At 49.0% G+C, this 19,883-nt stretch overlaps 1 protein-coding gene across 1 annotated transcript in view; it reads left to right on the top strand.

Moving 5' to 3' along the window:
• CCDC33 (coiled-coil domain containing 33) overlaps positions 1 to 19,883 on the top strand; it is a 305,981-nt gene that overhangs the window by 230,092 nt on the left and 56,006 nt on the right. Inside the window, 1 exon segment of the mRNA XM_075006670.1 lies at positions 421 to 433. Coding sequence (XP_074862771.1) covers positions 421 to 433 — 13 coding nt within the window.

Raw genomic sequence — 19,883 nt, 5'->3', positions numbered from 1 at the left:
CCTTTTCTGCTCATCAGGAACCAGTTTCTACTGGTTTTGCAGCCGCCTCCCTATTATTCTGCTCACATCAGCCTGACCTGGGCCTAAGGCTTCAACAAATTTAGTGACTAGTGCTAAGCTAGGAGAACAAAATTTCTTATAACATTTCTTAAAACATGTATACTTCTTAAAGCATGTATACCAGTGATTCCCCATAACACCTAGCGGTGGGCCCAGTGAGTTGCTGACATTGAACTGGAACAGAGGAGTGGGCACTGGGGTGCCTGGTTGTGGAGAGCATTCAGTTAGAGCAAGAGGGAGATGGGGGTTGCCTGGCTCTGGGGAAGGGGGATTTATTTAGAGATGGGCAGTGTGGCAAATATGGAAGGACAACAACCACAAGTGTGGCAAACTTTGAGTTCCTGTTGGACACTGCTGGAGTAGTGTTCTACTAGTTGGACTTTTGAATAATTATGCTGGTACTCTCAATACTGCCGTATCACCAACTAGCTCGATGCTATTGCAAGTCTTGCAATGTTTTTTTTCTCTTAAAGCTTCAGCTTCTGGAGCCATGTGATTGTTGTCTTTCCTTTTAAAAGGACATAGAACAGAACAGCTTGAAAATATGACCCCCTTGAAGGCTCTTACACAAGGATGATAATGTTTAAGCCAATCTCGTAACTCCTTGAATCAGTCTCAAGGATTTTTTCTTTTTCTTTGCATGCTTGCTCATATCTATTTGAGTTAGGTGTGTGTGCATGCATGTGCATGGCTGTTAGAAAGAAAGTTTTACCTAGCAACTACCAACTTAGTGTGCTGCGGGACTCCCTGGAGTAGCACCTATGCAAACCCTATGTGCAACCCAGCAGACCCAATACCCCCTCAGTTCCTTTCTTACTGCCTGGGAGGCTGTCCTGTTGTGTGGCTGAGTGCCTGTTTCTTCACCACAGTTCCCTAGCTTTTCTGTGCAAATAAGTTGTAAATAATTGTGTTTAGCATAACCATTGTTTTGGTTCAGTCAGTGTAGGTAGTCACTGGGTATAGAAAGTCTTTCTCCTTCTCCTGACATTTCCCCTCTAGGGGCCAAGGGAATGAAAAAGTCCCAAGACTTTAAGTCCCAGGGTTGTGACTGCTTAAAGTCCATGCTAATGAGCAACCTCCACAACTACTGCCTTCGTAGTTTGGGTGAAGCTCATCAAACAGGTAAGTGCTGTGTCTTCAGGGGTTTCAAACCCTGGACTCGTAAGGAGTGTGACTTTCAGCTCTGGCAGCTTCTCATAGAGTCTTCCATGTACCCCCATTCAATGTGCAGTACACTGTCCTTGACTCTGGGCCTGGCACCAAGAAGGGGCTCAATTTGCCTGAAACCTTTGGCATGGCACTGCTCCCACTCTCTGATGGGCACCTCCAAGACGCCCAAGTCATCAGCACCAACAGCGTTGACAGCAGCATCATTATCACAGAAGGTACCAGGTACTCCTGCGTCCCAAGACCCTGATACCCCTGCATCACAGAGGTGATCCGGTGCCAGTTGGTCCCATACTGGGTTGTTTGAGGACTCACAGAGATGATGAGAACCCGGCATGTACGGCGGCCACTGCCCCTCGGCAAGTATCCAGAGGTAAGCCTGCACCTGTCCAGGTTCCATTGCCTGACTGCCTGAAGTCTTGGGCCTGCTCTGAGTCCCAGAATAGTTGTCTGAGGTATCACCAATCTGACCTGCAGTCAGTTGAATTCACAGTCACCTTCTCCGTGCCACTCAGTGCTGGTCCCTTCTCGAGCCAGGGCCTCCACTGCAGGCTGCTCTGTTGCTTGGTATCATGTCTCTCTGGTTCCAGTGCCATCTCAACACTTGTCTTCAGGCACTGGAATGCATCCATCTCGGCCTCAGCCTGCAGCAGCTCAGGTCATGCGCCGACTCCATTCCTGCTCTGGGACTTGATCCCGCTCCTCTCTTCAGGACCCTCATGGGACGGGTTTCACCTCCTTGGCATTCACACCCCCTGCACAGATCTCACTTTTGATGCACATCTCTGTCTTGGCACTGGTCCAGTTCCTGATGCTGGTCCTGCTGTCAATGCTGGTCTCCATCTCAGCACTGATCCTACTGTTCACACCAGTCCTCGACACCATTTTCCTTCTGGGTGCCAGTCCCGTGCTTGACACTGGTCCTGTTCTCTCTGACATGATAGTTCTCAGCACTGATCTGGGGACTGGTCTTGCTACCAGTGCCGATCCCTGTCCCAGCGCAGATCCCTGTCCTAGTGCCGATCCCTGTCCTGGTGCTGGTTGATTTTTCCTCCTGTCTCATCATGGTACCACTCTGCTGGACAACAAAGCCAAACTGTGGGTTGTGACCCATCCTGGACCTCTGGGAGCTCAACAAGTTCGTTGTGTCCCACATTTTGCATAGTGTCTCTGGGCACCATCGTTCTGTCTCCGCATCTGGGGGACTAGTACACCAGTCTTAACCTAAAAGATTCTTATTTCCACATTTCCATCCATCCCTCCTGCCAACAGTACCTCTGATTCACAGTGGGCCACAGGCATCTTCAGTTTATGACCCTCCCTTTTGGGCTCTCCATGGCCTCCAGGGTGTTCACTAAACGTATGGCAGTGGTGGCCACCCTCCTTCACCACCAAGGTGTCCAGGTCTACCTGTATCTGGATGACTGGCTCTTCTGTTGCTGATCTTGAAGTCTAGTGCAGGCTCAAACAGCATTCGCCAGATGAAATCTGGATAGGCTGGGCCTACTACTCAACCCAGCAAAGTCCTTGCTGATCCCTCGGGGCAGTTCTCGACGCCACTCAAGCCAGGGTGTTCCTCCCCAGTCAGCACTACCAGGCTCTCATCCAGCTCCTGTGCTCCCTCTCTGAGTTTCTCATCACCACATTTTGCACATGCCTTTGGCTGCTGAGTTACATGGCAGCCTGCACATATGTGGGTCCTTTCACAAGGCTCCATTTTTGTCCTGTCCAGGCATGGTTGGCCTAGGCATTCATCCCAGCCAGGATGGCTTAGACATGATTTTCACACTGCTTCGCTGTGTCTCCAGAGCTCTCCGCTGGTGGCTGTGTCCTGGGGATGTTCTTGTGGGCATTCCCTTTCATGCACCTCTGCTCACCATGTCCCTGGTCATGGACATGTCAGTGTTAGGCTGGGGTGCCCATCTGGGACATCTCATTCCTGGGCATTGTGAATAGTGAGGGAACTGTCCCTCCACATCATCATGAGTGAGCTCTGGGCCATTCATCTCACTTGTCTGGCATTTCTACTTCATCGCCGTGGCAGCTGTGTGGCAGTCCTGACAGACAATACAACAGGCAAGTATTACAACAGCTGTCAAGGGGGGCACACTCCCCTCCAATCTGCTCGGAAGCTCTGCATCTATGGGAGTGCTGCATAGCCCACTCCATTCACCTTGAGGCGTCCTGTCTCTCATGGGTCCAGAATCAGCTGTCAGACCATCTCTGTCATGGGTTCCTGTCCCATGAGTGGTCAGTCTGCGTGGATGTCCTTCACCTGATGTTCCAAAAGTGTGGCTTTCCCTAGCTCGACTTCTTCACATCTCAGAGCAATCACAAGAGGGACCTCAATGCAGGCTTTGAAGCAGATGCTTTCCTGTTTCCATGTACCATGGGACTGCTCAGCTCTTTTCCGGAGTTTCTTCTTGTGCACAAGGTGCTTTGCAAGGTTCTCAGGGATGGGGTGGACATAATCCTTATAGCCCCACCATGAAGCTCACCAGCACTGGTACCTCAGCACAGATGGAGCTCTCCATGCTTCTGCCCATTCAACTTCCCCTATTTCCAGATGTCATCACACAGAACCAGGGTGACCACCACCCCTGGACCTCTGGTCTTTTCACCTCAGGTCATGGTGGCTTCAAGGCTGACACTAGCCAAATGGGCCTGCTTGGGGCCAGTGCAGCAAGTCCTTCTCAGCAGCCACAAACCATCTATGTGACAGTCCTATCTGGCCAAATAGATACATTTCTCCTGCTGGTGCAGTTAGTACAACCTCGTACCTGTTTCTACCTCTGTCCTACAAGTGCTAGATAACCTCATTTCCTTGAAGCAGCAAGGCCTTGCTTCTTCATCTGTGAAGGTTCACCTGGCAGCCATATGGGCCTTCTATCCCAGAGAAGGCAGGCTCTCTGTTTTTGTGCACGCCCTGGTAGGGCAAAAACAAAGGAAAGTCTTGTGTAACCTTATAGACGAACAAATTTATTGGAGCATAAGCTTTTGTGGGCAAAGACACGCTTCCTCCTTCACCCACCAGTTCACCAGCCAGTTCTGTCCTGGGTCCTTAACCTGGTCCTCTGTGTGCTTATGGACCCCTGCCCCTCTTAAGACTGCTGGCCATTCTTTCTCTCTTTTACCTCTTCTGGAAAGCGTCTATCACCTCTGTCAGAACAGTGTCTGAGCTCCAGGCCCTCATGTCAGAGCCCCCATACACGGTGTTCCATAAGACTAGGTCCAACTCCATCCTCAGCCAGCTTTCCTGATGAAGATGGTCTCCAGGTTCTGTACTAGCCAGAACATTTTCTTATCTGTTTTCTATCCTAAAGCTCATAATTCCCATTGTGAACAACAGCTGCACTCTAGATCTAAAACAAGTGCTTGCCATCTATATCAACCGGATTAAGCCTTTCTGTATGACGTTTTGTGGCCATCACTGAGTGCATGAAGGGACTCCCAGTGACATCACAGCACGTCTTCTCCTAGATCACGTCCTGTATACAGGTGTGCTATGACCTTGTGAAGGTTTCCCTGCCAACTGTCATGCCACACTCTATGTAAGCTCAGGCCCCTTCAACTGCCTTCCTGCTGCATGTGCCTGTCCAGGAGATCTGTCGTGCTGCTTTGTGGTCCTCTGTGCATATCTTCACATCTCACTATGCCACTGTGCAGCAATCTAGATGAGATGCTGCCTTTGGGGCTGTTGTCATTGAGTCAGCCACGCATTGACTCCAACCACTTCTCCAGGGTTTACCTTGGGAATCACCTAACTCAAATACTTATGAGTAAGCACTCGAATGATTACTCACCATTGTAACTGTTGTCCTTCGAGATGCATTGCTCCTACCTATTTGAAACCCACTGTCAAAACTCCTGCCCGACTGTTGGAGTGCTTGACAAGAAGGAGTTGATGGGGTGCCGGGTTGTATATAGGCTTTGTACAGGCACCACTCCAAATCCTACCCATCAGGTAGTTGCTAGGGCAAATTTTCCGACAGATGTGTATGTGCGTCTGCACACCTAACTTGAACAGATACGAACAATACATCTCAAACAAGAACAGAGCAGAGAGTAACTCTTTTTTTTTTTAAAGAGCTGAACTCATGATTCTTCTTCGAGTGGTCCCTGTGGGAACTCCACATTAGGTGTCAGGCTTGCCCCAGCGCCACAGATCGGAGACTTTCAAGCTGTACCTTATCGGATCATGCACGCATAGAAGCACACTGGTCCTTTGCACATTTTTGGTCACTTGCATGATCCAGTCTGCTCCAGTTCCTCTCAACTGCCATTGGCTGTAGACGGACTTTGCTTCTGCTCCACCACACATCTGGAAAGATAAAATCCTTTATTCTTCAATACATCGTTCATGTTTGCCAGTTTTAAGAACTATTTACTGTGTATAGTTATAATTTTAAAAAAAAAGGGAAAAGAAAAAGAAGAGAAGGAGAAGGAGTCAGACGAAAGCTCTGCCAACACAACTTTCTTTATCTTTTAGCATAACCCAGTTGGTAAGAGTTATCTACAGACTGTTTTTAGTACCTGTTAAATACCTTGATGCTGGTGAGAGGAAGAAAGCAACAGCAGCAGGCTCAACCGCCCCTGCAGTGATAATGCAACTAGTGTCCTGGAAGCAGAGGTCCAGCATCCCCAGAGAGTTGCAAACAAAAGTAGATGATCTCCCTTTTGATAGACCAAAACTATTTGTCAAATCCACGGACGTGGTTCTCAACTCTAGCAAGGACTCGAGAACCATGTTAAGAACACTGGATATGTATACCTCTCCATATAGAAGGAAGAGGTACTACCCATATCAGCGACACTACACCTACCAACCTCAGCGGCCACAATACCACCAGCGTGGTTACAATCGAGGATGCTAACAGCAACAAAGACCACCAAGGCACCGGACCCAGCAAGGCCGCAATCCTGCACCACAGACAGCTAGGCAGCAGGTTTCACTGCTGCATCGGAGACTGCGACACCACACTCATCATTCAGTGCCAACAATCACCTCATCACCTGTTTCACCACTGCTTCAGGTCATTCTACTGTCAGTGGGAATGCATTACCACAGACAAATGGGTACTGGAAATTATTTCTGCGGGATACACCATCCCATTCTGCACACTACCACCAACAAAACCCCCTACCCAGTCCCTCTTCAGGGACCCCTCTCACGAGACCTTGTTAAAACAAGCGGTCAATCACCTCCTCTCCATAGAAGTGGTGGAAAGAGTCCTGGATGAGTTCAAGGGGAAGGGGTTCTGTTCCTGTTACTTCCTCACAGAAAAGAAGACAGGAGGTTGGAGACCAATACTAGACTTATGGGCTCTCAATCGTTATCTCCACAAGCAACATTTCAAGATGGTGGCCATTACTTCTAGAGTTACAGCACTGGATGATGGGGACTGGTTGGCAGCCCTCAACATAGAAGATGCATAGTTCCATATAACCATCCATCCTGCATGCAGGTGCTTTCTTTGTTTCACCATGGGCACAGAACATTTTCTGTACAAATGTTCTGCCCTTAGGCTTGTCTTCAGCACCCAGAGTCTTTATGAAGGCATTCTCTGTAGTATTGGCTTACCTGAATCATCAAGATGTCTTCATCTTCCCGTAACTAGACGATTGCCTCTTAAAAGGCAACTTGAGTATGGATGTACTGCACATGATAGACATTACCACAAAGACATTCCATTCCTTGGGCCTCATTATCAATTTCCAAAAATTGATGACAGAGCCCACACAGGACATGGAGTTCATAGGAGCATGCCTCAACTATATCACGGCGAGAGTGTATCTACCTATTCTGCATTTTCATGCCCTCCAGTCATTGATACAGGTGCTGGTGTACAGCCCCACAGTACAGGTACTAACTTGCCTCCAACTTCTGGGGCACATGGCTGCCACCACATCTGTGGTGCAAAATGCTGGACTGCCACTTCTGCTGCCTCCAGCATTGGCTGGCTACTATAGATATACCAATGAAACACACCACTCACAACAAGGTTTCACCAACAGCAGAGGTGCAAAAATCACTGAGGTGGTGGACAGACCCTAAGAACCTATTGTCTGGGGTCCTCTTTCGCCAGCTCCAAACTACGGTTTTTCTCACAACAGACACTCCCAGCATAGTCTGGGGAGTACATATGGGACACAGGTCAGTGCAAGGGCAATGGTTGCAGCAGGAGATGTCTACGCACAAAACATGCTGGAACTAAGGGCAGTGTTCAATGTATGCAAACACTTCCTACAGTACCTACAACACAAAGTAGTCAGTGTCAATACCGACAACATTACCATGATATACTATATCAATGAACAGGGTGGAGCCAGGTCTTGCGCATTATGTGCGGAGGCTGTTTGCCTGTGGAACTGGTGCATTACAAATGACATAATCCTGAGAGCCTCATACTTACCAGGCGTCCGCAATGTGAAGGCCAACCTGCTGAGCAGGTACTTTGCATTTGACCATGAATGGGAGATCTGTCCCGATGTACTTCGCCATATCTTCCACGCATGGGGGTTTCCTCAAATCGACCTGTTTGTGACCTGCAACAACAAGAAATGCCCTCAATTTTGCTCCAGAGCAGGCATTGGTCTGGGGTCCCTGGAGGACGCTTTCCAAGGGAAGGGCCCCTTGCTCTATGCATTTCCTCTTGCGGTACTTATCTACAAGGTCCTGGAAAAGGCAAGGATAGAGAAAGCATGCCTGATATTCATAGCCCCCGCATGAGACCGTCAGTGCTGGTTTCCCCTGATGCAGCATACGTTGTGTTGCCAACCACTTCTCCTCCCAGTCGTCCCGGACCTCCTCACACAGAACCAGAAGCCCTGAGCCACCCTCAACCACGAACATTATGCCTGAAGGCATGGCTAATTCTTGGCTCAGTGCCTCAGAGACTTTATGCTCACAAAGGGTTAGAGAGGTCCTAGAATGCAGCAGATGGACCTCCACCCAAAAGACTTGTGTATAAGTGGCAGCGCTTTACTTCCTGGTGCTTGTCCAAGCAACTGAGCCCCCTAGAGGTTTCCATACCCACGATTTTAGATTATCTATTGGATCTGAAACAAGGGGGACTCTCTTTACTGTCACTAAAGGTCCAGCTGGCAGCCATATCAGCCTTCAGGCATATGGTGAAAGGGTCAACTCTCTTCACTCACACCATTGTGACACAGTTCCTGAAAGGTCTTATGAATTTATATTCTCCTGGAAAGCCAGTATCACCCTCATGGAGCCTGGATATGGTGCTGGACAAGTTGTCTAGGCCACCTTTCGAACACCTAGCCATTGTTTTGCCTCACTTACTTACCTTAAAAATGACATTCCTTCTGGCTATCACATCTGCTTGTAGAGGGAGTGAGTTGGCCGCACTAATGGTGACCCCGTCCTATACAACCTTCTCCAAAGATGCAGTGATACTATATTTACGTCCTGAATTCCTCCCCAGGATCTCCTCAGAGTTTCATATCAACGAATTGATCATTCTACCATCCTTCTATCCTAAGACCCATGCCTCAAATAGGGAAATATGACTTCACGCACTTGATGTGAAAAGGGCATTAGCTTTTTATATAGACAGAACCAAACCCTTCCGTAAAACGGATAGACTACTTGGGTCACTTGCACGGCAATCAAAAGGAGGACTAGCATCACAAAGAGTCTCAAATATTATCACATCTTAGATGTGCTACTCATTACATAAAACCCCTTTGTCAGGGCAATGGCAGCTTTGACAGCCTTCTTCAGAGGAGTCTCCTTGAAGGACAGTTGTAGAGCAGCAGTGTGTCGTCCTGTGACACATTCGCCAAGCAGTATGCTATTCATCGGCTACTGGAAGAGGATGCATGCCCACCGACAGCAGTCCTCTCAGGGGCAAGCTACACATAATCTGGTACCCACCTCCATGTTTGGGGTCACTGCTGTGTAGTCACCTAATGTGGAGCACCCACGGAGACCACTCGAAGAAGAAAGAGAAGGTATTCACTTGTGCAGTAACAATGGTTCTTCGAGATGTGTTCCTCATGGGTGCTCCACTAGTCACCCATTCCTCCCCACTTCGGAGTTCTGCTTTATGTTTTTCAGGGACACAGAGGCCATTTTTCGAGGAACTGGCGCAGACCAGATTGCACATGTGACCAAAAGTGCACGAAGGATCAGCATGCTTTTAGGCATGCACGATCCGATGAGGTACAGCTTGGAAGTCTCCGATCTGCGGCACCGGGGCGAGCCCGACACCTAATGTGGAGCATCCACAGGGACACATCAAGAAGAACCATCGTTACTGCACAAGTGAGTAACTTCTCTTTTCTGAATGTTTGAGCCTGGCAAAACTGATGCTCTACAATCGGCAAAATGTTATTGGGCCCTCCTATAAATGGGGATGGGGTCCTTGTTTGGAATCGTGCAGTGATCAAAGCACTGTCCAGGCACTAAATGAAGTAGGAGCTCACAGAAGGCAAAATTGTGACATGGAGAGATTTTGTCTTGCCCAAGCTCATACATCTTGTCAGTGATAGAGTTGGACAGGACTGTTCCTACTGGTGACAGTGCCCTATGCAGCCCCACACCAGCACCTTCCTCCCCACATTCCTAGGGAGTGACCATTCTGCATGGTGGGGGGCCGAAGCTGTGGGGAAAGGGGTTTCCAATTCATCTGGACCAGGTGATCTTGATGCCATTTAATGCAAGGGTGCCTGATCTGGGAAAGATGTCAGTTCTGACACATGGCCAGAGGAGCAATGGGTGGTTGTGCATCCAGCTGGAGGGAGAAGCACTTTTAGGGAGAAATCACCACTTTTCTCCTGCTTCCCCATGCTCTGTCTGAGTCCTCCAGCTCTGTGAGTACCACTTACCACCACTTGGTGAATGGGGGCGAGGCACTGAGTCCTGAAAGTGTGGCTGGGGAATGTGGCTGTGGGTTGCTGAACCAGTGCAGAGCTAAGGGAGAGTGACCAGGACATGTGGATGGACAGTGCCTGAGCCTCCGGAGGTGGGGACTTCTGGTGGCTGCCAGAGCCCCAGCACTGAGCCAGCAGGAAGTGCAGGGGATGGGGATGAGGGCTGCTGGAGGCCACAGGCAGAGCACAGCTGCATAGGACAGTATGAAATTTGAGACAATTTGTTGCTGCATGTTTTGCATATTGATAGAGATGGCCCCGCAGTTGAAAATGTACAGCCCTAGCTCTCTGTCCCCTGTTGTAGCCACTGGAAACCTTCTCTCTTCCATGCTGATGGCACTCCAGATTCTGATCTGTTCTTTTTCAAGTGGTCCCCATGGGTGCTCCACATCAGGTGTTGGGCTTGACCCAGCACCACAGTTCTGAGACTTTTACAGTGGTAGTCGGCCGGACCTTGCATGCTTTTGTTCCTTTTTGGTCATGTGCGTGGTCCGGCTTGAGCCAGTTCCTCTCAACCCCTGACAGCTGCAGATGGAGTGCTCGTTCTCTCCACAACCACATGTTCAAAACTGTTTTCTATATATCTTGCTCTCATTAATAGTTAATAGTGTTAATTGTTAGCATAGTTTGTAGTAGATAGTTATAGCTAGTAGTTTACAGTTCCTGTTTAAAAAAAAGCAGGGGTTTCTTCTTCAAATCATGTTCATGCTGGATTCACCTGGATTCAAGAAACATGATTCTTTCCATGAGGCCATGCCGGCTTTGGATGGCCATTCCTGGTGTATCTGGTGTTTAGGTGGGGGGTGTGTCCCACAGAAATGTCCCCACTGTTCAAAATTGACTGAGAGAGCCCACAAGAACAGAGAAAAGTGGCTCCGAATAATTCTCTTAGGCAAGGCTCTTCAGCCTACCAGTGCCAAGGCTATGGCCCTTGTGGACACAGGAAGCCTCCACAAGCATAGAACCTTGTCCCCTGGCTCAGCCCATCATAAAAAACTTAAAAGCATCACCTACTCAATCCTTGCATTCTCTATCCAGGGGCAGCGATGTTGAGTACAGCAGCACCACCGCAGACATTCCCTCTGGGGGAAAACCACCAAAAACAAAGAAGTCCTCAACTCTGGTTCCAGCTTGGAAGTCTTGAGCGGAACTGAGAGCTACTTCTGCACCTGCAGCACTGTCCCCAAAACCACCAGTACTGAAACCTAAGCCCCCAATCATGGCACCACCACCTAAGACCTTGGCACCGACAGCTAGACCTGCAGCACTGAGCTTGTTAACACTGGCAGTCAGATCCACGGCACGGGCTGCATATTTATTAGCACCAGTCGCTCCATTGGCACTGCAAGCCTCGGCACTGGCAGGGACCATTTCTTCCCCGCCACCATGGAAGGCAGCATCTAAATCTTGTTGCCACCGCAGCCCTACCCCCAGATTCCCCGCCTCCCACCTTTTCTGTGGAGCCATCTCCATTACCACCTCAATCCTTCTTACCTGTTCTACCTCCAAATATGGAGCAGTCCTGATTGGTTCCATCACTCTTCCTAAGACCTTCTTTGCCTTTCTTGGATCAGCCTGAGCACGTATACTGTGATTTTTAGACACGTCTCCATGTCTCCTCCACCTTCTTCCAGGCTGTCCTATGTTACATACCTGCTACATCAGTACACTCACAGACATCACTCAACCTCCAGGTGTTCATCTGTGGCTAGGCAACACTATTTCTATACACATCAATACTCACAATGCTCACATTATGTTTGCTCACACCATTACTACCCAAGTAGGTCTTGTGAGAGATCCACCAGGACTTATTGGTCACCACAGCACTCACAGGCCTCTTCAGCACCTGTGTCTGAACCCCAACCTCCATCCCCACTACCTCACCACTCCAAAACAGAGGAGTTTCCAGTGTTTGAAGTGGAGGACATCCCACCTGAGTCCTCTCCCACTGATTTGTCTGCATCTTCACCTGATGAGGCGGTTATCCTGGGGGATGTTTTGCCCCAAGATGATCTAAGACCGTTCCAAAAACTGTTCAAGAGTGTCGTGGCTAGCCAGGACATTTGGATCACAGAAGTCCAGGAGAAGCAGCATAGACTGCTTAAGAACTTAAGACCGGTCACCTCTTCAAAGATAGCTATTCCACAACCGTCTATGACCATATTACAATCAGAGATTACATCAGACAGATGGGTGCTGGAGATAATTTCACTGGGATATGTCATTCCCTTCCACTCCAGCCCACCGACTAACCCCTTTTCAGGGAGCCCTGTTGTGAGCTCATATTGAAACATATCAGCTTCTCAGGCCCAGGGTAGAACTTACATATCATGAAACAATTGCCTTGCCTTTCTTCTGCAAAATATCTTTACCACACAATTACAGAGGGGTACATGCATAAATTTAACACCTTTACCCTTGGCCTGAATATAGATCTTACCTGGATTGTTTTACAAGGGCAGTGTCCCCACCTTTGATGTTTGCAGTAATGAGACACATTTGGGTTAGTTTGTTTCATTAACTGGTCTTACTAGTGACAGGTTATTTTTTCCTCCTTCCTTGCTCCTTGGTTTAGAAACCCTGGATTCTGTATTTCTACTCCAAATCCATCTGATGAAGTGGGTTTTGCCCATGAAAGCTCATGACATGATTAATTTATTAGTCTCTGAGGTGTCACAGGACTGCTTGTCAATGACCTTGTGCCTTCCTGATTTGAAACTTCCCTGAAAGGGTATAGTCCCTTTTCCTTCTGGCCAGAATCTTCTGAAATAAATAGTTTGTGAAGTGAGGTAGAAAGTTATCAGAATCTCCATAATCAGTATCTGTTCTGGCTGACACCATGCGAAAAGCCGGGAGACTTTTTTTCTCTATGGAGGGATGTGTTTTATTGTTATTATTCCTTTATAATTTTAGTCAGAGATCCACGTCTTTGAGATGAAGCCGATTTGTTTGCCAGTAACAAATCTTTGAACTCACCCAGTTGGAGGTCATGGCAAAATCATTTTGACAGCTTTCAAGTCTCAATATTCTTAGCCATTTCAAAAGGAATGGGAGGGACATAAAGCAGCAGCAACATAAAAACCAGATGGGGCAATCTTGTTCTTTACTGTCTGGAATAGCTGCTTTCAAAGCCTTATCTTGACAGAACAGACAGAGAAGTGAAACACAGAGAAGCCAATGTACTCTGCAGAGAGCTTGTCAGCTCAGGGAGTTTACCAGTGTAATTTGGAAGCTTTTATTTCCTTGTTAAATATGATATCAGCACATGGCAGCTGGGGATGGAGCAGAATGATGAAAGCAAGCTGTCCTGCCCCAAATCACTAGCCTGATGCAGGGGAACATGGACACTGAGTCTCTAGTAAATCAAACTCAGCTAAGATTAAATGCTTTTCAGCACAATCCAATTAACTCTCAAATTGAAAAGTAATGCATTGGCTAATATACCCCAATCAGCCCATTTTTCCCTTTCTTGTCACAGGCTGCTGCTGAAAGGCTGTAGATTATGATGTGTGGGAAATGAGAGTTCAACCCTGGTTTAATCAGATAAAAAGGTTAATTGCAGCCTTGGACAAGCTGCCACGCTGGGTGGAAGAGGAAGAGCAAGGACAGGTGGCATGCAGTATTTGTGTGTCTAGAGATGGGCTTTGTGTTAGAACTGCCCAAAAATACGCATTCTTCTCCTGAGAAATTTCAAACGTTTTTCTGAGTTCTCTTTTTTTCTTTTTGAAATTTCCTGTATGTCCATTTTTTCCATGAAGAACACCACGAAGTATTGTGGCTTTCTCCAAAGTCTGTTTTTGGTTTTAAAATTAAGATTTTGTCTTTTGCTTTTCATGGGAAAACAAACGGAAAATGTCAATGGAGATGCAAATTTTCTCTGAAAAGATTCGTTTTGATCAAAAACCCACTTTTCACTATCACAGTGTTTTGGTGGAAAAGTATTAATCAGCTCTGTTATCAACACAACCAGAGACTGCAAAACTCCTTCAGTGTAGGTTGGTTGGTTGGTTGTTCCTTGAAGGGGAATTGGACAAAATGGGTCCATGAAGAGCCATCTCCATCTCCATGTTTCCCCTCATCATCTGATCATCTCCAGCTCTCTGATGATGTCATCCCGGGAGAAGCGGTGAAGTGTTATCATAACCATATTCAGATTTTACAGCAAGCTGGGCCCATTAGATCCTCTTCTCTGACCTTCTGAATAGTACAGAGGTTGCATCCAGCTTGCCCTGTATTGAACCCAAGAATTTGGGATTGGCTAAAGCATTTCTTTGAGAAAGGCTTCCAGATTGATTTTGAAGACATCAAGAGGTGGAGAATCCACACTGATCTGTGGTTGAGGAGAGCTGAGGTCTGTTCTCACTCTCTCGCTGGCCTAATGGAGGACCTTGGCAAGTCATGTCATCCTTCAGTGCCTCAGTTTCCCATGTGCAAAATAAGGATCAAATGCCTGCCTGCCTTTATAAAACACTTTGGCCATGGCTACACTAGGAAGTTCCTTCAAAAATACTTTCGAAAGCAGGGCCTATTTCAAAATAGCCCAAAACAGCATTCCTTTGAAATTACTTTTGAAAGAACATGGCCCATCTGTGAAATCACTTTTCCCTCCCTTATTCTAAAATCCCTTATTATTTCTAAAAATAATTTAGAAAGGAAAAAGTGTAGCTGCTCCGCATGGCTCTCTTTCAAAAGAGAGGGACTTCCATGGCTCCATGGTGCCGGGACGTGGAGACACCCTGGCCAACCCCAGAAGAGCTCTTTGCTTCCTGCATCTAGCCATGATTAAAGTCCCAGGTACCCAGAAATCTCATGGCGGGAAGCTGAGAGCATGCTGTCAGCAGGGACAACATGCCTGAAGCTGCATGCCCTCTAGCATAGCCGTAAAGGGCCAAACACAGCCGAGCCGGCAATGACCAGCAGCCAGGAGTTCCGTGCCCTGCAGGGAGTGCACATCACCCAGGGAAGGGCTCCCAGGACTCCAGCCAGGGCAGTAAGAAAAGGGCCCTGTCCCAGTCAGAGGCAGAGCTGCGGGTCCTCGTCAGCTTGTGGGGGGACAGGGAGGTCCTGCTGCAGACCACAGTATGCAGACGGAACACCACAGCCTTCATCTTCCTGTCCCCCAGACTCACCTCTTGGGGGCACCCCGTCCCCCGTACTCGGGAGCAAGTGCAGTCAAAGGTAAAGGAGATGCTGCAGGCCTATTGCAAGGGCAGGGACACAGCAAGCTGCTTGGGGGCAGTGCCTGCAAGCTTCTCCTATTACAAGCTTGACCGCCTCCTTGGGGTGAAGGAGGTAGCCCCCCCCAGAAGAGCTCCTCAACACTGTGGTACTGGAGGAGGAACCCCAGGAGGCCAAGGAGGAAGAGCTGGGACCTTGGTGTGTGCCCACCCACCATGAGCTGGAGCCAGACAGTGACAGGGAGCAGTTGAGCAACAGAACCTTGGTGACTGCCGTTCTGTCCAGGTCCTCCAGCCAAGCCACCTCTACCTGGGCGTCCCCTGAGTTCCTCGAGGCACCTTCAGGTGGGACCTGGGCATTTTGGATACCCCAGGGCATGTGGGGGAGGCATTTCCCAGCCCCAGGGGAGGCCCACACAATGCCATCGGCACCCAATCCCATGGACAACACTACAAGGCATATGGCCTGGGTGGGAAAGTGGGAAAGCAGACGATGGCCAGCCTATGTCCCGCCCATGCTGGGACCTCTCGGGGACCTTCCCATGGTCCTGGCCTCATCTGAGCCCCCTAGTGGACCCCAGACCTGGGGTGTTAGGGGCACCTGTGGCTACCGTGGCTCATGACCTCCCCACGCTGGCAGAGGAGTGAGGCCCCCCACCCCATCCCTTGTCCCCATTTTATATAGTTCAAAACCCATCCCCAGTCTAGTTACTCACTTTGAAAGAATTATGTTGTCAGTGTTTGTTATTTCAGCAAAAATTTTAGTGTTCAGCACCTCAGTGTCCTGTGAGAATGGTGGGGGAGCTATGAGGGGCAGGTGTGCGGGATGGGGTGGAGGCTGGGGGGTGGTGAGGAATGGGCATAAAGGAGAACGTGGCAGTGGAGGGTGCCTGGGGGAGGGTCACTGGGGACCCCGGGCAAAGGCCTCCCAGAGGGCCTCCCTTGTGCACAACCCATCCTGGTCCACCTGGTGGCACAGGGCAATGGCCAGCTGCTCAAAGTGGGGTACAGCCTCAGCCAACCACTGGTGGACAAATACCTTCTGCTTGCTTTCCACAATATTGTGGAGAGCGCAACCTGCCCCCATGACAGAAGCACCCCTTCAGGTGGCCAAACACCTGCTCAATGGTGTTGCAGGTATGGCTGAGGCGGGCGTTGAGCTGGTCCTGGATGGGGTCCATGAGGCTCGTGTATGGCTGCATGAGCCACAGGTGCAGGGGGTAGGCAGCATCAGGGCCCTGGAGCTGCCCTCCACCTCCATCCTCCAACCCAGCCAAGTCTGTCCTCAGTCCTGAACTTAGGTATTATTATAGACAGGGAAAGTTGAGGCATACACAGAGATTAAGGCTGCAGAAAGGATACAGATGACTATCAGATCTAACTCTGTTCCAGACCTGTCTCCTGCCCAAACTGAAATGTTCTGCCTCGCTGGTATTGCCTCACGGACGTCTGGTTACTGGCTCAAACTCAGCATGGCTAAAACAGATCCCCACCCCACCCCACTGCACTCCCAAATGCGCTACCTGCTTTCTCAAGCTCTGTGGACAGCAGCACCATTCTTCCAGTTATGGAGACCTGTAACTTGAGCATCACCTTCAATCCAGACCCTCTTTCCAGGTCCTTACATCCAGGCTGTGTCCAAACCTTGTGGATTCTTTTTGCATAAAAGCTTTAAGAAACAGCCAGTCCATCCATGCAGCTAAAATTCTTGTCCAAGATCTCTGCATCATCTGCTTCTCTGGGCTTGACAAATCTAAACTTGCCCTGCTTATTCTCATTTAGAAGGCTGCTGCCAAGCATGTTTTCCTGGTGTGTCACTTTAAACATGTTGCCCCTCTCTTTACATCCTGCCATTGGTGCCCCCTTCTCTATCGCACCAACTGTAATCCGCTTGTGTTCACTTGCAAGGCCCTTCACAATCAGCACTCACCTTAGTCATTATGAAGCCGTCAGTGCTGACTTCCATGGGCCCTTCTTTGCCAGATTGCCTACAAGAAACTTGACAACAGTTAGGCTGTTGGGTTGCGGTGACCGTTGCCTGTCTCTTTGTTTGCTAGTGCTCCTCTTCCTCCAGTTATCTGTTTCCATCTCTTCTCCCTTGTCTTCCACAGAGATCATAAACTCCTTGGGGCAGGCAAAATGTTTTATTCTTGGTTTGTATAGCACCTTGCACAATGGTGGCCTGACCCAGGGCTGGGGTTTCTGTGCACTCTGGTTGTTCTTGGAAATATGAGTTTTCATGGTTTTTAGCCACAAAACCTCATGACCTTGCACATTTGTTAGTCTTCAAGGTGCCGTAGGGCTGCTTGTTGTTTTTGAAGTTACAGGCTAACAGGGCTACCCCCTGAGACTAGGAAGTATGAGTAAGAGCCTGGTCCAAAGCTCTGTCTTTCGTGTAGGCCATAGATGACTGAAAATACATTTGAGAGACTAGTTGTCCTCCAGCACGTTCCTGAATATTTACACAAAGGGAGAAAAAAATGGGGATTTTTTTCCTCTTTAATCATACTAAGCTGCTGTAGCAATTTTTCTGAGGTACGCAAATCTGTGCCTATCTCATTTTCATGACAATGATTGCAAGGGAAATGTTTTTATTATTGAAAGGATTCTGTAGCAGCCTAGGCTAATATGCAGTCTGGATATAAATGCCTGTTTGTTTGCAGGTGAAATGAGTTGTACATCATGACCTCACTCCCTAATTGTCTTTTATTGTCGGTAACATAAATGATGTTGTAATATTACCAAAGGGGGTTGGGGGCGTTGGTTCTGGGCACAGCTGGGGGAACCAATCCTGGGCAAATGGCTTACAACTGGACCACTTACAACCCAGGCTGAAGATTCCTTCACAGTAAGCCAACCCCAGCAACACCTCTGTCAGCCCCCTGGCCAGCCAGAAACTACACAAGCAAACCCACAGATTCTCCAGCTCCTTCTAATGCCCAATCCAGTAACCCTATTGCTCAGATGAGAGGCTCTGAAAACCTATTTCACCAAAAATAAATAGCCTTGGTTTTTCTTGTAACGCCAAAATGTGATTGGTTATAGAAAGACATGTGGCCAGGCTGCTTGATACTGAATGTCATTTTGGATCTTATATTTTTTCCACTTGATGTGAGAAAAGTTTGAACTCAGTACAAAGAATTCCTAGCAGGTTTTTTTTTTTTTTTTTCCCTGCTGGAACACCACAGAATGGTGTTCCAGCACCTTTTCTCCCTGGGTGGGTTGCCGCATGAGGAGCCGCTCTGGGTGGCTCAGGCATGGCTGGGCCACACCAGGAGCCACTTTGGACAGTTTGCACATGGCCACACCTTGCTGGGAGCAACTCTGGGTGGCTCACGCATGGTTTGGCTGTGCCACATTGGGAACTGCTGCAGGCAGGAGAGCAGAGGAGATACCAGCCGCTCCTGTGTGAGGTAGGTGGGGGGTGGTTTGAGGCTGCAGGGTCATGTGAAGTCTGGTGGCAAGTTGAGGCCAGGGGGGATTAAAGTTGCAGCGGGTTGAGGCTGTGGTGGTGGGGGAAAGGGGATAAAACCTGGCAGCAGGTGAGAGGCATGCCCTGGGGGCTGCTGGCTGCAGTGGGAGCCAGGGAGTGTCTCTCCCAGGAGCAGTGGGAAGGGAGCAGCAGTCCCCTGGGAAGGCAGCTGCCTGGGGGCTGCCATCTGTGCCCTTCGCTCCCTGCAGCGCTCCAATCCGCCCACAGTACCTAGCCACAGCTCCCTACCTGGCCCCAGCCCTGCCTATCTCCAGCCCCCTGCCCAGTGCCTTGTGCCCTGTTTTCCCAGCAAACTTGGAGAAACACCTTGTGCACAAGGGGAAATGCAGGGAAGGCACAGAGCAGTCCCAGGGCCCATGGAACGAGAAATGCATCTGCTATGGAGCCTGGGCTGAAGCCCCAGAAGGATCAGAATATGGGATACTGGCGGTTGCTCTGAGATGTGAAGAGGTCCAGCAGTAGAAAGCCACATTTTTGGAAGATCTAATGAAGGATATCCACATGGATCAACTACTCGTAGACTAGGAACTGATGACTGAGATGGTCCACTAGGTGGTTCTGGACCCTTTGTCAATAGGACACCTCCAGATAAATGGAATGGGCTATGCAGAGCTCCTACAGGTGCAGAGCTTCTGAGCAGAGCAGGGAAATGTGTGCCCCCCACCCTTGCTGGTTGCATCCCATGGTGGGGCACTTCCTCAAGGGCACAGATCAACTTCGCCCACCAGTTCGTCAGCCAGTCCTATCTTGGGTCCTCAGCCTGGTCTTCTGCACACTTATGGGCCCCTCTGCTGGCCCCTTGTTCTCTCTTCTACCTCTCCTGGAAAATGGCCTTCCTGGTGGCTATTACTTCTGCCAGAAGGGTGTCTGAGCTCCAGGCCCTCATGTCCGAACCCTCTGTACAGTCCAAGGTCAAGGTCCTACCCTACCCTTACCCGGCTTTCCTGCCAAAAGTGGTCTTCAGGTTCCATGTTAGGACATTTTGCTACCTGTTTTCTATTCTTAAACCTCATGGCTATGTCTACACTAGCCAAAAACTTCGAAATGGCCATGCAAATGGCCATTTCAAAGTTTACTAATGAAGCGCT

This window comes from Carettochelys insculpta, chromosome 12, assembly GCF_033958435.1.
Source record: "Carettochelys insculpta isolate YL-2023 chromosome 12, ASM3395843v1, whole genome shotgun sequence".
NCBI lineage: Eukaryota > Metazoa > Chordata > Testudines > Carettochelyidae > Carettochelys > Carettochelys insculpta.
The sequence above is the reverse complement of the archived record's forward strand: the minus strand, read 5'-3'. Positions and strand labels throughout refer to the sequence as shown.